Source organism: Elaeis guineensis, chromosome 3 (assembly GCF_000442705.2).
Source record: "Elaeis guineensis isolate ETL-2024a chromosome 3, EG11, whole genome shotgun sequence".
In the NCBI taxonomy this organism is placed as follows: domain Eukaryota; kingdom Viridiplantae; phylum Streptophyta; class Magnoliopsida; order Arecales; family Arecaceae; genus Elaeis; species Elaeis guineensis.
The window spans coordinates 127,002,830-127,020,509 of record NC_025995.2 but is presented as its reverse complement, the minus strand read 5'-3'; the positions used below and the strand labels follow the sequence as shown (position 1 = coordinate 127,020,509).

The window sequence follows — 17,680 nt, the reverse complement described above, 5'->3', positions numbered from 1 at the left end:
GGATGTTGAACTGCCATGTTGGAATGTGGTTTATTACCATATTCAAGTCCGAAAAGAACTTGGCTTTTGACTGGTCAAAATAGCGGCAGACTCGTGGACTATTATGAGGAGGGTAAAGAGTGTGTGGAGGGAGTTCCATGACTCGGCTGCGAGCTTGGATGGAGAGAAGATAGAAAAAGAAAGAAAAGCAGGGAGGAGGAGAAAATTTCCGCTTGTTTTGTATATTATCCTCTATTAGCACAATTTCTTACATACTTCAAAAGTTTCTTGCTAGTTGCATGGTTCTCCTAGTTGACGTATGCACTGGGGCCATTACATCTATTCATGCTCAAAAGATATCAATTTCTGTGTACTTTCCAAAGGTTTAAGGTGCTCCAATTAATAATAAATTCTTCAGGTTTTATGCATGAAACAACCATCAAATGCAAGCATGGATAAGATAAAAAGCAAAGAAGTGGCCCAATTTGGATGCCATGTCTTTTGAGGACCCATCCCCATGGCACGCCTTCAAAAAATGAAGGATATAAGTGCTAGCCATTTCGGCTGCATCAGATTGAAAAAAAAAATAGAAAAAGATAGCACAAAACTGGAATGCCTGCCACATTATATATGTTATATTATATTGTGTACGTATGTATATATATATATTTCTCTGGGGATAGGTGCACCAAGCAATAAAGCACTCCCCTCCCGGGACACACAGGATACAAGTCCTCCAATGACTGGCGGTAGAACCACTGACTAAAACGAATCGGCCGGTACGGTTTCTTTTATCGGAGGCCGGGCTTCTTTGCTCCATCTCATGTCGGCCTCACCCGCACTCCACTTTTTCTTTGGTTTTCTTTTCTTTCCCTCGATAAAAGCCGAGAAGAACATGGATTCTGCAATACAAAAACACGCCCGAGTCCCATACATGGCCTGGCGTCAGGTCACACTCAGCTCCAACTCGGCCCCCCACCAAGCCAGCATCCATGCCTTAGTCGCCTCCATGTGATCCCTGATCCCAGCCACTAACGCTAACGGGTACCGCGAGAATGTTTGTCTCCCCCGCCCCACTTTTTCAGACCTTCCAACCAAAGCCAGGTAGCAATTCATCTCTTTCCTCTCTCGGATACTCACATGTTTTGATGGTGTTGTGTGCATAAGCTACAGCGGAATTGAATAGCTGGCCCCTGCTTTGCTTGCTGGTCCTGCTACCATATGTTAGGTCACTGGCATGTCTCAAGTAGGAGAATGACAGTTTGAAAACATATGGCACGGCTTGAGAGACTAGCGTGCGGTAGCAAGTTCGTGCCTAAAGCTGGACGTACGTACTCCTGTGCTTCCCTGCACGCACCAAGCAAATGGGCAGGAGAGGCTTGCCAGCTGCTTTCTACTATGCACGGATTTTGGATGCTAGCTCAACTTGAATCCACAGTAATTATACTGTTGATGCTTGTGGCAATGCAAATATGGTTCCTTTGGATCCATTCATTTGGATTTTCAAATCGTGTCGCTCGAACATGGTCTGGGATAGTGATTGCAGTACGACTCGGCCTAAATGGAGTTCACCTACCACGTATTCTTCGCTCCATATTTTCTCAAGAAACAGCACCTAACGGCACGGATGATTGAATTTAACGCCATTAGCTATTGCATCGCCCCATTTACCGGCGCCTACTTGGATGTGCATCTGGTTCATCAACGCGATGCTCTGTCGTTGCTTGTTGAACCATTGTGCGTGGTTCATATATTTTATATGGGATCTCAATTGAGGTCAAATGATACCATCGCCCAGGATATGGAACAATTCGATCTTCTCTAGGATATGATAGATATGTTAGTGCCAGCAAAGATGCATCTTGTTAGGCAATGATTAAATATTTCAGTGTCATTCCAAGCTGTTTTACTGTGCATGCAGTAGGAATCTGTCCATGTAGGCATCAATGCACTGTGATCATAAGATTTCTGATTTTTTAAAAAAAATAATAATAATAAAGTTGCGTGTATTGGGGAGGGGGAGTAGGAAATGGGAACTATTTAATGTGCCAAATGTGAACTGTAGTTGATGAGTTTTACTTTCCCCTTGCAGGGTCTTGTGGATACGGTGGTGGGTGAAGTTGACGCTGGTACAGGAGATGGATCGCTTTGTGCAAACGTCCAATCATGAATTTCCAACAAACTATCATCAAAAAGAATTACCAACAAAGTTGGGCTTTTTGTGAACCCTTACGATGAATTGTTTTGTCACTGTACTTCCAAGAATCAAATGCCTCTGGTCTCCTAACAAGCGTAAGATCCAATGCAGATGGATCACTGTATCCAGATCGTTGGGCATGAAGAAGATCTACCCATATTTTGAATATCTTCATGAAATGTTTTTTTGTAATTGATCTTCAAATATAAAATGATTTCTGTCTTATAAATTATTGTATTTTTTTCTTGCCGAGCAAGTGTTGTATTTTCTTCTTCTTCCACCTTAAAAGCTAGTCACAACTCTTTTATTGAATTTCATGACGGAAGCTGAAGCTATATTTTCCACTAAAATATTGCAGGATATTCTTGCACTAATGAAGGTGCCGTATGATTCTCTATCAGGCCATTCTAAGCTTATCAAATCGTCTTAAGATCGTCCTGATCGTAACTATGCTCCACAAATTAAATCTCAGGCATTTAGTATATATTATTCGCCTTCCAAATATAGCCCTTCGGGTCTTTGCTTCGCTAATCATGTTTCGCAAAAAAGAATAGAAAAGATGGCGAGGTTCTGCACACGTTACACATTTCACTGAGACTCTGCAGAAAAGAGTCCGGCAATTACTATCTCATCCTTTCACGAAAAAAAAAAAAAGGGACAGTCACTATCTCACCCTTGGGGATAGTTAAGTTGATGACAGCAGCGAGAGAAGAAAGGGAGGAACTATTGGAGCCGGATCCTCTAAGATGCACGCAATGAACCATAGGATGCCATGTATCGTGATGGCCAGCAAATAACGTGCACCACGTGTATGCACGGCGTGTACTGATGCATGCATTATTTACTCGCTGTTCATCTGGTGATACACGGGCAGCGCGATGCAAAGAATCCGCACTCGAAATTATATGTACACGGCCTATATCTATACATCAATAATTACAGTTACTTATTTCTCTAGCAATGCGTTGAAATAAACACTTGAGGAATGAAGTCCATAAAAATAAGTGATTATCATTAGCAGCCATATAGTATAGATAATATAGAATATAATTTTTTGAAAAAATATATCAAAGTAAATTACATCATATGCCGTATCATGCATGTGCATCATATCAGTCAACTCATCTTCTTTTTGTGAATCAATTAACGGGATAAGTACTTGATGATAAGCCTCATAGAAAGAAGATGAAATGATTGATGATATGGTACACATTATATGGTGCATTGATTAGCAAAAAAAAAAAAAAAATGGTGCATTGGATATAATTTCTCGTTAATGAGGGCCCGCATTAGCCTATATGTTTTCGTTATAACTCCAAGGTCTCAGCCCAAGAGAGGAACCAGAGACAGTTGTGGAAAATTGCAGCTGATATTTGGCCAAGACAGTATCAGAGCAAGAAGCATGAAATATTTGGTGCCCAACTCCCCTTCATTTTGGGTCACGACAAAAATGCTCCTCCCTGAGATGCAGCCTGCTCTACTGTCTACCATTATATGAAGTGGTCGTTTTGCAAACTTGAGCAATAGAGTAGGTGGCTCGTGTATTGTGAGGATGGCTGGTGAGGTAACTTCCGGTGCCAGCGAACTGTGGTGGGTACAAGAGCCGTGGAGCCTGGGAAGGTCTACCACCCATCTGCTCTTGATCGTGCAATGGAGCTCAATGTCCTTAGAGAGTCACTAGCCGTGGTATACCAGACTTATGATCGAAGCCAAAGCAAAGGGCAGGATCGAGGAGCGGCTGTGGACAGCAGATGGCGTGCAGGAGCTGAAGCTAACCTATTGGGAAGACATGTCTGAGATTCCATATTTCTGGTCCACCTTCTTTGTTCAGGTAACGATCTACGTATAATTAAACTTCGGGGCAAAAGACGCCTGCACCCGTCACTTGGCACCAGGTGCATGTCCATCGCCACAAATGGAGGCCTGAGAATAGCGCAGAAGGGCCAACCCATCTTAGAGGACGGCCATGGTGTCATTACTCTAGGCCTAGACTGGATCGAATTTACTGAATCCTCTCCTTTAGGCCCATCAAAGCCACGGGACCTCACTAGGGATGGCATCGGGCCAAATTCAGGACAGATTCCTAACTATCCAAATCCAAATCCAAATACCCAATAAATTATCCAAATCCATCCCAAACACTATCAAGATTGGATTTTTTTTTTTTCAAACCCATCTCAATCAGGTATCGAGTAATTCGAATTTACCCAATTCGAATCCAATTGAGTCATATTGAGTATTTTTTTCATTTCTGTCATTTCTAAAGCCATATTACCATTCCATAAATATCTTACATAAATAAAATTCAAAAATATTTAGTTTCATATTCAATTAAAATAAAATTCAAATTGAAAAAATAAAAAAATAAATACCTAAAAATAAATAAAAATATCCAAAAGAGAATATAATAACCAATATCTAGAAACAAAGTCTCGATCAAATTAACAAAAGATAAAAATAATAAAAACTAATAACAAAAATGAAGCATGGATGGCAGAAAAGACTAAAAACATTATCTGATTGTCCATCATTGAGAAAATAGAGGAGGTTGAAAAGACTGAAAATACTTCAAATGGAATCGAATTAATGACTGATGAACGATGAATTAATGGCTGATGGACCGATGGTCGGCTGTGAAAAAAATAGCGGATGGATTGATAGACTGTGGCAATGTCACTATTGACCAAAGGAAGGAACGATGGAACAACTATGGATGGTGGTGTGGGTGTGGTCGACTGACCGTGGGGGACTATGGGTGATGAGGATTTGATTTATCATTTTATGCTTTGTGCTTGTGGGGCAGCGGTTGAAAGGAATAAGAGAAAAGGAGAAAGAGAGGAATGAATAAATAAGTTAGGGTTTAATAACTAGTAGGTGATAATTGATAAAATATATTTAATATAATATATGTATTAAAATACTAAAATAGTTCGGATTGGGTTCAGATCGGGTATTGGGTTGGATGCATAACTATTCAGTCCGGATCTGAAAATCCAAAGTTAAGCATTTGGGTTTTACCCAAATCCGGCTCAAATCCAGTCAACGTATTGATTACCAATCTAATTGGGTTAGGTCGGATCGGATATCCATGGATTTGGATTTTGTTGCCATTCCTATACCTCACAGTTTTGTCTTTTAAAATATGCCTCATGGAAGAGAGAAGGTCCCATTCTATGGTGGTGGATCCAGAAATTTTACATTGTGGGGTTAATATAATAAACAAAGCAGAGGAGCTGCGAAGAAAGAAAGAAGAAAAAATAATAATAATAAAATATTATTTTTAAAAATAATAAAATATATAAATAATAATAATATACAATACCTCAAATATCTTTTATAATAAAAAATAAATTGATATGATTTTTTTAGGATATAAAAAATAAATTAATATAGGGTTTGAACAGAAGAGATGGATAATGAGGTTGGAGTGGGGTATTAAAAGATAAATAAAAAAATAATTAATAAAGAAAGAGAAAGAAGGAGAGAGAGGAAGAAATGTCAAAGTGGTGTGAGAGAATGAGAGAGGACAAGAGAGATAGAATATGTAAATCATTAAAGAAAGAAAATATAGATCACAATTACTCTTTTGATGTGATCTTTTTTGTTCTTTATTTCTTCAAAATTTTATATGAGATATAGAGTCAATTCATAAAATTAATGGGGTCAATTTTGACTTTTTATTTATGTTGTAGGGTTAGTTTTGATTTTTTCCATAGCTTGTCCTACTAGTAGTTTAGCATATAAATATATGGGTTAATTTTTTTGTAGGATTAATTGACCCCATATTTTTTCTTTTGCATCTGTTATTATAATTTTATATAAGTCAATTTTTTTTTGATTCATAATTAATATAGGACTAATGATGTCATCCCTTCGCAACAAAATTTAAGTCCAAGAATGGGATAGACTCATGCATGGCGGACACATCCAGCCCTATCCCTGCATATTGGTTTAGCTCTGGATAAGACCAATAATTGCAAGCCTGTGCTCCGCAGATATTATGGTTCCAATCTTCACCTAGTTGGCTTCTTCCGTGATTCCAAGATCAAGTATCTCGGCGTTGTTCACCCATCTCTTGGGCAACATTCTCTCCCCTCCATACTTCCATCCTTTACCTCCGAAGGCTCCTGCACCACTCTGCCACTAGCGGCGACCAGGATCCCCCCATGCCTTTGATCGACCACCACAAACTGGCCATTGAAAAGAAACAGCAGCTCGCTCTCGATCCATCTCAACTCCCGAAACTGCTATGTGCTAATTGGGAGGGCTTGGGTGGCTACGAAGCCATGTTTAATTCAGGAGTCGTTCCGGCTCGTGTGTCGTTTTATTTGGACCGAGTAATTGGAGGCCAGGTTCTGGTTCTTCCTTCTCCTCAGAGACGGGGAACATTGAGTAGGGTGGCGATGGTGACGCTTCCTGTTGATCAAGTTGTTAAGCTCTGCGAAGAAACCACGGTCCTTCGCTTCCGTCCAGCTATCCAGATGAAAGCTAGGAAAACTTGAGGTGGCAAATGGAGACAGGACAGATCAAATAAATGTCCTTATTATCAAGTTTACCACAACTGTGCACCTTTAAATGGGCATGATGCTCAGGTTCCAGTGTAGCAATTAGGGCTGAGGTTAGATACACGAAACAGTGAAGCTACTCATTAATTTGATGGAGGTAAAATAAAAATCATAATGTAATGGGGCCTTTGACATAGAATTCAATTAGTGAAATTTTGGATACATATTGAATTCAGTCCTCTCTCTCTCAAAAAAAAAAAAAAAAAAATCAATTATGAGATATATGTCTTAGGCATAATTTTTTTTAGAATATATCTATTTATTTTTCGCTACAACTTTTTATTTCTGTTTGTATTGCCTGGTCGTAATTTTTGAAATAAGTCTGTTTTTCGGAATGAAATGGTTAAGTAACATGGCCATTCCTGTCATCTATCATTCAGCTCAATATTTTTTTAAAAATAGTTTGTTCAAATAAATAATCCAAGCAATCAATAATAGTATATTTTTAGAAATGATAATTTTTTAGAAATAAAATTTATCCTCCTGCAATTCCAAATATGTCCAGCGAGTTGCCGTTCAACTATGGAATGGACAAGTGACATGTTTGTCTTTGTCATTTGTCCTTTTTCCTTTTTTTTTTTTCAATATAACAAATGATTAGGAGGCTCAATCAAATTCCCCTTTGTTACAAGAAAAGTACTCAATACTTACAATCCATCTAGAAGTAGTAGTTATCTTTTACATTCCCAAACAATTGACACTCGTCCAACTAGACGTAAAGAGTATCTATACTACAATTTAGGGAAAAAAAAAAAGGATGCATCACAACTACAATGGAGAGTGGAGAGGCATCCACCTGCTGTCAAGAAAGATGAGCTGGATAAAATGTTGCAATGAAGGGTGAATTTTTGTCCATTGCTTAAAAAGAGACCAGCATAAGTTAAAGCATTTTGACAGGAATAGCTTATGACAGGTTTTCTTGGAATAGTTATGCTTGTTACCCATTTTTTTCATGATGTCATGGGAATGTTTAATCGGCATGACTATTCTCTATTTACACTAAGGTTTCAAAGATTATTGCTTGTCTTGCATAAACCTTATTCCAGACCTTATGCTTGCTTTATGCCCGGACGAGAGGTAGCCTAAAAGTGCAACTTCTTATCACTGGTAGGCATACCCTAGGTTGGATCAAAGCATGTAGAGATACTCCTTTCTTCTGGATGGGTATGACACAGTATACACTAGGTTAGGAGAATGGGGCTTTATCAATACTCTCGTCCGTCAACCATCTACTAAATCCGTCAACAATCTAAAAAGGTCGACGCAAAGTGATTCCTTCCATTTTCTCCACGTACGCTTGCTTGAAGAACCCTTCCTTGTCCCAAAACTTGAAAAGGAAATTGGCACAGATCCCATCTAAAATGACGGCTAAACTTATATCCATATAATAGATCGCCAGCTTTTGAGTCTTGCAGACCCAGCTCTGCCGTTGGCTGAATGACTCCTTTGGCATTTCATCCAGGGCCTATTGGCAACCTTCTTATCCACAAACCGAGGGGATCGGATATATACCTTCTAAAATGCTGCTAGCCGTAGGCAAACAAGCGCACGCCCGGTGCAGGGTCTCGCAATCACAGCTTTGTCGCTGATCAAATGATTGTTCAGCATCAAATTAAACTCCCTTGTCCTTTAATTTTGCATGGAAATGAGCTAGATACCTTCTAAATTGGCACAAACCTTACCCAGAAAGGTGATATATATAGTTTCCTTTTTCTGACTTTTGGTTTTTGGGGTGGGTAGACGGCGAAAGCTCCATGAATTCATTTTTAGGGAGAACATGAAATAAGGACGAGAATCTGGAACTTCTAGATGATAGCTAGTGTTGCCAACGTAGATCTGCTATCGATCACATGAGTGATTGGCATAAATTAAGGACCCATTTGATTAAGATTGACCATTACATTTGGGCCACATTATCCTTAAAAGTCTTCTCCACCTTCCAGCTTATAAACGCAAAGCATGCACTAGAATCTTAAGAAAAGGTGGTCACTGCAAACTCAGTGCTTCGTTACACGGATTTCTAGGGAAGTGGTCATCTACGAATCCAGAATTTTCTTCTCCAAAAAGAGAGCGAGCGAGAGAAATCCCGAATTTTGCCTGGTTTTTTGTGTCATTATCATTAGAGATTGGTGGATCATCCACGGCTCTTTGCCATGTTTAGGAATCCATTCAAGTCTTAAAGGGTGTGGTGGGTCTAATTTTATCACCATCTATGCTATATATGGAATTTTGTCTCATCATCCTGCTTTAGCTTTGAAATCGATGATCCATCGAAGTCGGTTAAATTCCGTCGACTTTTTGACATGTTTGTATGTAGCTGTCACTAAGGTGCGTCGTGTTGATATGCCTTTGTGTGGAGCTTAGTGACGGAAGAGACGGGCAATCCAGAATATAAACTGGTTGTCTTCCCATTGGTTTAAAAAAATTCACTCCATTAGCATCAACCATCCCCTACTCTAGAAGCATGCAAAAAGGTAATCTGGAATCAAATCGCTCAACTTTTTCGTCGTTCATGCAATCGCTTGCTCCTAGATTGCTGCAAGAAATGCGACCCATCAGCGTGCCCAAGGTATGACGACTGACTTCACTTCCACTCAACTTTTTCTTTTTTCCTTTAGGGTTTTTGAGCCTATTTTGTTTAGATTATCCCATGAACCTTGACCCCAGCTTCTTCTGGACCAACACTACTAAGTTTGAAGTGAGCCATTTTTATTGGCGCATTAGCTAGTTGCCAAATATGAGAGATCCAGGTGTAATGGAATCTAGAAAGTGAGCTAATTGTGGTCATATACCCTCTAGAATCAACTATAAGCTTGCTGGCCATTGGAATCTCTTGTTAATGAATGTCACCACTTAAGATGAATCTGATTCAGTCCAATTCTAAATTAGGAATTTAGACATGCCTCGTTTATGTCTAGCAACACCATAAACTATTCTCATGTCAACAACAAGATAATTCTAGTAATTCCTCAAACGGAAATCTGAACTATTTGGAGCCATATTGAACTTGGGTGGTTCTTTGTGATTTACTTCTGAGGAAATTGTATTCTAAAATAATGTTTGTTTAAAATGTCTTTTAAAAGCTCCCTTCTCAAGTGCTTTAATATCCTATAATTTTTCTCAAACTTACCTGGTGCTTGCATTGTAGGTCTTAACCAACACCGTCATCTTCTGTATCACTTGGTCTCCTGGTTGTGCCACTTATAGCCCTCAATGTTCTGTCGGGATGCTACTCATTATTTACCATATATTTCTATCTTTTGATTCTTTCATTGCACGTCTATAAGCAGTCCTCTGTACCTAGCAAATTGATTCATGCCACACTGTACGTCTTATGTACATCTATTGAAAAGTCACTCAGAGAGTAATTGCATTCATACAATCCATTTTTTATAGGTCACAATTTCTTAGCATGGGGACTATCAGCAGTTTTCACAAATTGAAGCTTAAGCTAGATCTACTCTTATCGCACCACCAAAAAATTTCGTGTTGCATTGTCATAAACATGCAAATAGACCAATCAAATGCTTCCTTGAGCATGCATGCATGTCAATTTTATACTGTCAATTGATGAGCATGATGTGCTTTTAGACTGGTCTCCCATTTCCGATGAGATCTAAATATTATAAGGGCTTAGACAGGAATTGAAGCCCATAAAAGTACTGGCATGTTTAATTTGACCATTCTTTAATCCATATTTGATGTCGATATAGAGCAAGCATGGATCAATGAATATCAAGCAGGGCACATTATACCATCGATTCCTTCGTGCAGGTTGGATGGAGATATGTGCTCAAGATGGTTAAGCTTAATTAGCATTTTCACGATCTACTCTTGTACAAGTCTAGATCAAGTTCAAGCTCATCAGATTTGAACTCAGACTAAAGTTGAATGTATTGGGCACACTAACGTGAATAAAAATCTTTATGTTGGACTTATCTAAGAAGATTGAGATAATCCTGGATTTAGCATGAGTACTCTTGATATAATTCTCATCCCAACACAAAGTCAACTGATTTGTAAATCATGAAAAATTATATCCAGCACCTCATACATTAATTTATGATAGTGCACCATGCAAATCACCGAGATGCATTCTAGTAAGCCGATCATGGAGACAGACATATGATGAATGGGATATGCAAGAATGCACCTCGATGATTGAGGTGGTGTATATGTGGGCCATGTGGTGCAAGATATAATTCCTTCCAATTAGCACCCTTGCATTGGTGGCTCTAAATCAAACTAATGGCTAAAACATATGCGATAAGGTGGTCCCTTTCCCCACAACCTTAGTTAGCAATCCAGCATCTTTCAGATTCCTCGCAAAGCCACTGCCGTTCTTTTTTTTTCCCTTTTCCAAGGCACCGAATTATCCCGGGTTCGGCGGATAACAAAGCCAATCTCTAATGCCCGAAAAGAAAATAATTAAACAAATGGAACGCATCACGATCTCCTTCCCCATGGCCCAAAGAGAATATTCCCCTCTTCGCACCAGACAAAAGGGATATTCAACAGGACGATATGGGCGAATAAAACCGACACGTGTCACGAGGCGAATCCTCTCAAAAGCTGAGAGAGAGAAAGAGGGAGAGAATCCACACAAAAGGCATGGGTTGGAGCCTTGTACCTCAAGACTGATATGGAAAGCGACCAACCCTCATTATTGCACAGCGAATTCGATGCAGCCCATTCCCGTCCCTTCCCCTCTCCCCTTGTTTCTCTTTCTAAAAACTTCGCTCTGATGTTAGAGGAATCTTCTTACCTTCCAGCCCACTTCCTCGAAAGCTAGCAGTAGTAGCAGAAGGGGAGATTCCCACCTCTCCTCTTTTCTCTTTTTATATTCTTTTGGGCTAAGGGATTAAGGGTTGGGCAAATTAAAGGCATGGAATTGTGTGTGTTGGTCACTATTAAGATATTCCTTGCTTAGGGTGTAGCTCTAATACAATAATATTCTTTAGGGTCACACTAGATATCCCATCTTGCCATCCTCATGAATGCAAGGGTGCTTGTGGGTGTGAAGGCTTGCAGTCTATACCTTTTGAAAACAAGGAAAGGCCCTCCCTTTCCTTTCAATTGGACTCTTTGTGCGTGTGTGGGTGCGAGGGGAGAGAGAGAATCAATGCATATCTTGTTTGAATTATGTGTGGTATATGCTTTTAGAGCTTTATCATTTGCTTTGATTAATCATATAAGAATCATGGTCCTCACAAAAATATTGCTGTGGCGTCTGTGGGCATATTTTATTAGTATATCTAGTTTTTTCCCCCATTACTATAGTCTCGGAGAGAAGGATCTTGTGTGTTTCTTACATTGGTATATCTGGTGTATCAACCATCATGGAGGAATATGGATTAGTTAAAGTGGGTAGCCGCAAATAAAGTAAAATGGGAAAGATACCATATATGCGTTACAGCCGAACAATAACCTACTACGTGCATTTATAGGGTTAACTAGCTACGCTTAATTTTTGAATGAACTGAAATGCTTAGAAGTTAACCAACACTAAATATGCTAGCTAGAAAAATAACCAAGGCATTACGTACAGAAACCAAATTATTGATGGGGTTACACAGGTGTAAGTGGTGTTTTTCTTCCATGAAAGTTGTATGTGTTTTTTGAATGGGACATGTCAAAGGGACAAGAAAGATATGGGAATTGTGAAGAGGAAGAAGAATCTTTTTAGGTCAGTTGATTTTGAATTGGTACAAGGAGTCCAAAGGTACCCAAACCAGGGCCTAAGCACATGACCACCTGGCCACCTTGATTCCCTTCTCATGAACCTCTGCAAGCTTTTGCCTTTGTTCTTTGCAAGAAGTTACCATGCCTCTTTGCTTTATCTCCTGCTTTTCCTTTTCCTCCCTTCAAACCCCACTTTATTCTCTCCCTCCTCCAAACTCTCACCCTAAAAAGAAGGTGATCCCCCCTCGATCCCCGTTGTGCTCACAACATCCTCTTCCCCATCTCTTCTTTTCTCATGTGAGAACCGGTTGAAGGAGAACGCTGGTAGCTAGCTACCGTTTGAAATGGATTCGCCATCTGACCTTAGCCTGGATTTCAAACCAAATAGCTATCCAATGATCCAAAAGAGTCTTGGAGATCAAACAGACCAGACCCAAAAGATCCAAGAGTTCCTAGCTCACCTTGAAGAGGAACGGCTTAAGATCGAAGCATTCAAGCGCGAGCTGCCTCTTTGCATGCAACTTCTCAACAATGGTGATCATCTATAATGATTTCTTGATATGGCTTAACTTTCGGCCTTTTATCTCTTTCTTCGTCTTGTTTCTTTGAGATATCCACTTAGTTAAGCTATTCATATAGAAAGAGCATATTGTTCAGTAGATCACCATTTTCTTCGTCATCAACCATGTCAGAGCACCTCGAACATAATTATTATAGCTTTCTTAAGAACATAATCATCATGTCAAGATCTCTAAGCATCCTTAAGAACGCAGCCATCATGTCAAGATCTCTAAACACGAAGCAGAGAAAGACAAGTTTCGTGCTTCCTATGATTCTACGACGTTAACTTCATGTGTAAGATATAAAACGCATGTCGATCAAAACAGCGCGAATGCAACCGGTTTCTTATAGAAGCGTTGTTTCATTTCGATCCTTAGAATTCTTTCACACTTTTGAGTGCGTGAAACTAATTGACGTTTCTATCCTTCATTAATTTTTCTCGTCTCCAGCCGTGGAGACTTATAGGCAGCAGTTAGAAACATACCAAACGAACCAAGCGCCGAGACCGGTCCTTGAAGAGTTCATTCCTCTCAAGCACACGAGCGTTGATGGCTCGGAGAAGGCACCGAATGCGCCTTCCGAGAAGGCAAGCTGGATGGTCTCGGCGCAGCTCTGGAGCCCGGCCAACGTTGCAACCAGGAACCAGCAGCCACTAAGTGCAGCCCCGCTAAAAGAGACCGAGCATGCATTCGACGTGAGCCCCAAGCTGGCCCTGGATACCAAGCAAAGGAACGGCGGCGCTTTCCTCCCTTTCTCTAAAGAGAAGAACAAAGGCATGGGTTCAGCTTCGCGGGAACTCCCAGAGCTGGCACTCGCTTCCTCGGAGAAAGCAGTCGAGGAGAAGAAGTCGTGTGTGGAGATGGATGGTGGAAGTATCGGCATGAGGAGAGATAATGGTGGTAAAGGTGGAGGAGCGGAACAAGGGAAGAGTGGAAGCAATCCGGCCACTGAGGGGCAGCCGGCGCCCCAAACTCATCGGAAGGCCAGGAGGTGCTGGTCGCCGGACTTGCACCGCCGCTTCGTCAATGCTCTTCAAATATTAGGCGGCTCTCAAGGTAGTATACTGTTTTCCCTTTTTTTTTTGGGAATACTCAAGTTAGCCTATTAGTAGTTTAGAACAATTCTATTAGTTTTTCTAGTATTGTTATTACATTTTTCTTTTCTTTTCTTTTTATTAAAAAAATTTGGGTTCAAGTCTGTACATATTTATCTTCATATGAGATAACTAAAAACTTCAGTTATGTCTCTATTTTCTTGACTTTCACAATAGTATCCTAATTCTAGTCGTTGTTTTTGAACACTTGAAATAGTTGCCACCCCGAAGCAGATAAGAGAGCTGATGAAGGTTGATGGACTGACAAATGATGAGGTTAAAAGCCATCTTCAGGTCTCCCTCTCTCTCTCTCTTCTCCCCTCCCCCTCTCCCCTCTCCCCTCTCCCCTCTCTTGTGTGTGTGGTGTGTGAGGGTAAAAAGATCGAGATAAAAGGGCAGCAAAAAAAAAAAAAAAAAAAGTCATGTGTATTCTTTAGCTCACCATTGGTGACCACGACCCATCAAACCTGATTGATCAGACGGCTTTCATGTTCTGACTTATATTTCAATTTTTAATCCTTTTAATTCTGGTTTTTGGTCAGAAATATCGGCTACACACGCGGAGACCGATCCCAGCACCGCAGGCATCAGTGGCGGCGGCGCCACAGCTGGTGGTGCTCGGCGGCATCTGGGTCCCACCCGAGTACGCTACGTCGGCCGCCGCTGCTGGTCAGGCCATCTACGGGGCCCACGCGGCTCCGGCCCACTACTGCCCGACGCCCGTTCCCCAGGAGTTGTACGCGGCACCACCACTGCCGCACCACCACCACCACCACCTCCACCCCCCTCTCCACAGAAGCACTGCCGCCGCCACGGCGGCCTCTGCCTACAAGAACAGGCTGGGATCTCCGGAGTCGGAGGTGAGGAGCGGCGGCGAGCGGTCGGAGAGCATCGCGGAGGAGGAGGAAGGGGAGGAGCGGGAGGAGGAGGAGGAGGAAGAGGATGACGGGGAGGCGGCGGCGGCGACGGAAGGGAAGGTGGAGAAGAAGGCTTTGGTGCCGCTGGCTGTGAAGACGGAGGAGGGTGGTGGCCGCGGCGGCGAGGTCGCCCTCAAAATCTAGGGCTCCGTCGGCCTTCGTTTGTTTTCCTCTTCCGGGGTAGTCGAGGTTCAGGGTTTCGGAGGCGCTTGTTTTCCGCTTGCGGAAACTAGAAAACGAGTGAGACGTACAGTAGGGGTTGTTTGTCGTACTGAGCTCACCATCCTTTTGCGACTTAGATTTCGTAAAAATGATGGGATTGTCGTTGTTCTGTTTGGAACTTGGGAAAACGACGAGCTATGAATTGGATTCTCCTAGCCATGTATTTAAAATATTTTATTTCTATTCCTATATATATATATATATATATATTTTTTTTTTTTTTTTTTTTTTGTGAGCTTCTCAGCTCTCAGCCTTTTTATCCCTCTTTTTCATCCAATTAGTGATGCGTGGTGGGCTGTGCAAATGAGCTTTCGTGCTCAACTTGGTTTGATTTTAAGTGGATTAGGTGCAATGAGAAATTCTTAGTGCACCACAAGTAGTATAAAACATTTGATACAGAGTACATTACAAGAACTGCCATATCATACCGAATCAGTCGGTACACTCCATCTCATATCGGACCGACGGAGAATCGATATGATTCGGTCGATAAAATCGATACACCGACGGTACCGAAGAAAAAAGAATGGAAAGTGAGAAAGAGAAAGAAAAGAGAGGGGAGGGGAGAGAGGGAGGTAGGAGCCATCGGAAGCCGACAGTGGCCGGCTGCGGCCGTCGGAGAGCTTTCGAGCCCCGTATCACCCGATAGGACTTTCAAGAGAGCAAAAAAGAAAGAGAGCGCTCGGAGGGGGAGCGGAGAACCTCCCGGACGGACGGTGCCTCCGTTGCAAGGCTTCTGGTGGCCGATGAGCCAACGCCAATGGCTTGAGGATGGTTGAGCAGGCGGAGCCGTCCTTCTTTTTCAAAACAGACGACGTCTGTTTTGATTTTTTTTTTTTTAATTTTAAACTTATGAAGTCGGCAATTGAATTGCTGACTTAAGAATTTTTTAAAATAAAAATAAAAATTATGAAGCCGGCAAATCATTTGTCGACTTCACTTAAAATTATATTTTTTTAAAAAAATTTGCGAAACAGAGGCGATGCCCCTGTTTCACGCCTGCGACGCCGCGCGCGTGGACTGCGCTCTCCGACGGCCACGGCAGCCAGTCGGAGGCCGTCCGACGGCCCCGCCGGCTCCTTCCCCTCCCTCTTTTTTTTTCTTTCTCTTTCTCTCTCTTTTTTCTTCCGGTTCAGATCGTTGGTTCGGTACGGTATGAAATCATACCGAACCATATTGCCAGTCGGCTGAAACGACCGACGGTACCGGTTCAGCATACTTTGGTACATCATCTTGTCTGATTGATCTACATAATTATCATTTTTCAACGCATATTTAATACCTGCAGATCGACTTTTTCGTTTAAAAATTTTATATGATGAAAATATCACTACTCTTTTTAAAAAATTATAACATCCTGTAACATATTATAATTAAGGATATCATAATATGGCCTCGGATATCATAATATAGAAGAGGCATATTTATCTAACCATGTTTTAATACTCATTTAATGTCTGTAGATCGATTTTTTTTTTTGAAAATTTTGAATGACGAAAATATTTATATTTTTTTCAAAAAAAATTATGACATCTCGTGCATATTATGATATCCTATGTTATATTATGATATCTTGTAGATAAAAATTAAGATTTTTTGGATGCAGGATGTTATAATATGAATACATGAAGTCATAATTTTTTCAAAGAATAAAAATATTTTCGTTATACAAATTTTTTAAACAAAAAAATCGATTTATAGATATTAAATATACGTGAATAAATGATAACTATATAAATTAATAGGATAAAATGATGTGCTTCACATCGAATTTTCTATATCACCTGTAGTGCACAAAGAATTTCTTTAGGCTCAATTATGGCATTGCTTATAGACTTGGATCTGGTTTGGAAGGTAATATCCAGCAGAGCCCGCCAAATATGTAGAAATCTACGGGCTACTCGGAAGTTTGAACCCAACAGTGAACAGGGTGTCGGTTGAAAGCCTCACCATTACTCAAATATTTCAAGTCACAACCATACTTGACCTCAACCCGGCTTGAGTCGATCGCTTGCAATCCTCTGGGAAAGAATATTTTGACACTGAAGTTCTTTGGCTATCAGATTGATTTCGCTGGCTTAATTTCTACTTGTTGGGAAATACTGACCGACCCCGCTCATGCCGATTTATAATCGGGCATATCCGACCCGACCGATCGATCGTCGGATGTCATTATCGATCGATCGACGGCTCTCTACCGATCGAGGATATGTCGGTCGGGCAGACCTTTTCCGCCCTCCTGGCCGACTGCACCAGGGGGTCCGATGTCCGACTCCCGCGACATGCCCGACTGACCGTCGGAGGGGTCCGAATCTCCACCCGACACCCCTCAGTTGGCCGCCGACCTAGGGTCGGTCAACTCCTCCAATCGCCGTACTACTACCAGAGACTGTCAGTCCTGACAACGGCATGCGGCACTGCGCCTAGGAGCATTATCCCACCTAAGGAATGGGTCAACCCTAGC

General features: G+C 41.2%; 1 protein-coding gene across 1 annotated transcript; it reads left to right on the top strand.

Annotated features, from left to right (window-relative positions):
* Positions 1 to 12,551: 12,551 nt before the first annotated feature.
* Positions 12,552 to 15,371, top strand: LOC105040235 (transcription factor NIGTH1). Its single transcript, XM_010916663.4, has 4 exons — positions 12,552 to 12,957; positions 13,434 to 14,039; positions 14,295 to 14,371; positions 14,620 to 15,371. Exons 1-4 carry the CDS (start codon positions 12,768 to 12,770, stop codon positions 15,136 to 15,138), a joined length of 1,392 nt encoding a protein of 463 aa, XP_010914965.1. The 5' UTR covers positions 12,552 to 12,767; the 3' UTR covers positions 15,139 to 15,371.
* Positions 15,372 to 17,680: the final 2,309 nt, after the last annotated feature.

Coding starts and splice junctions, on each gene's coding strand:
- LOC105040235 (XM_010916663.4), top strand. CDS start 12,768: ATGGATTCGCCATCTGACCTTAGCCTGGATTTCAAACCAAATAGCTAT. Junction 14,040..14,294: donor AATATTAGGCGGCTCTCAAG/GTAGTATACTGT, acceptor CACTTGAAATAG/TTGCCACCCCGAAGCAGATA. Junction 14,372..14,619: donor AGGTTAAAAGCCATCTTCAG/GTCTCCCTCTCT, acceptor GTTTTTGGTCAG/AAATATCGGCTACACACGCG.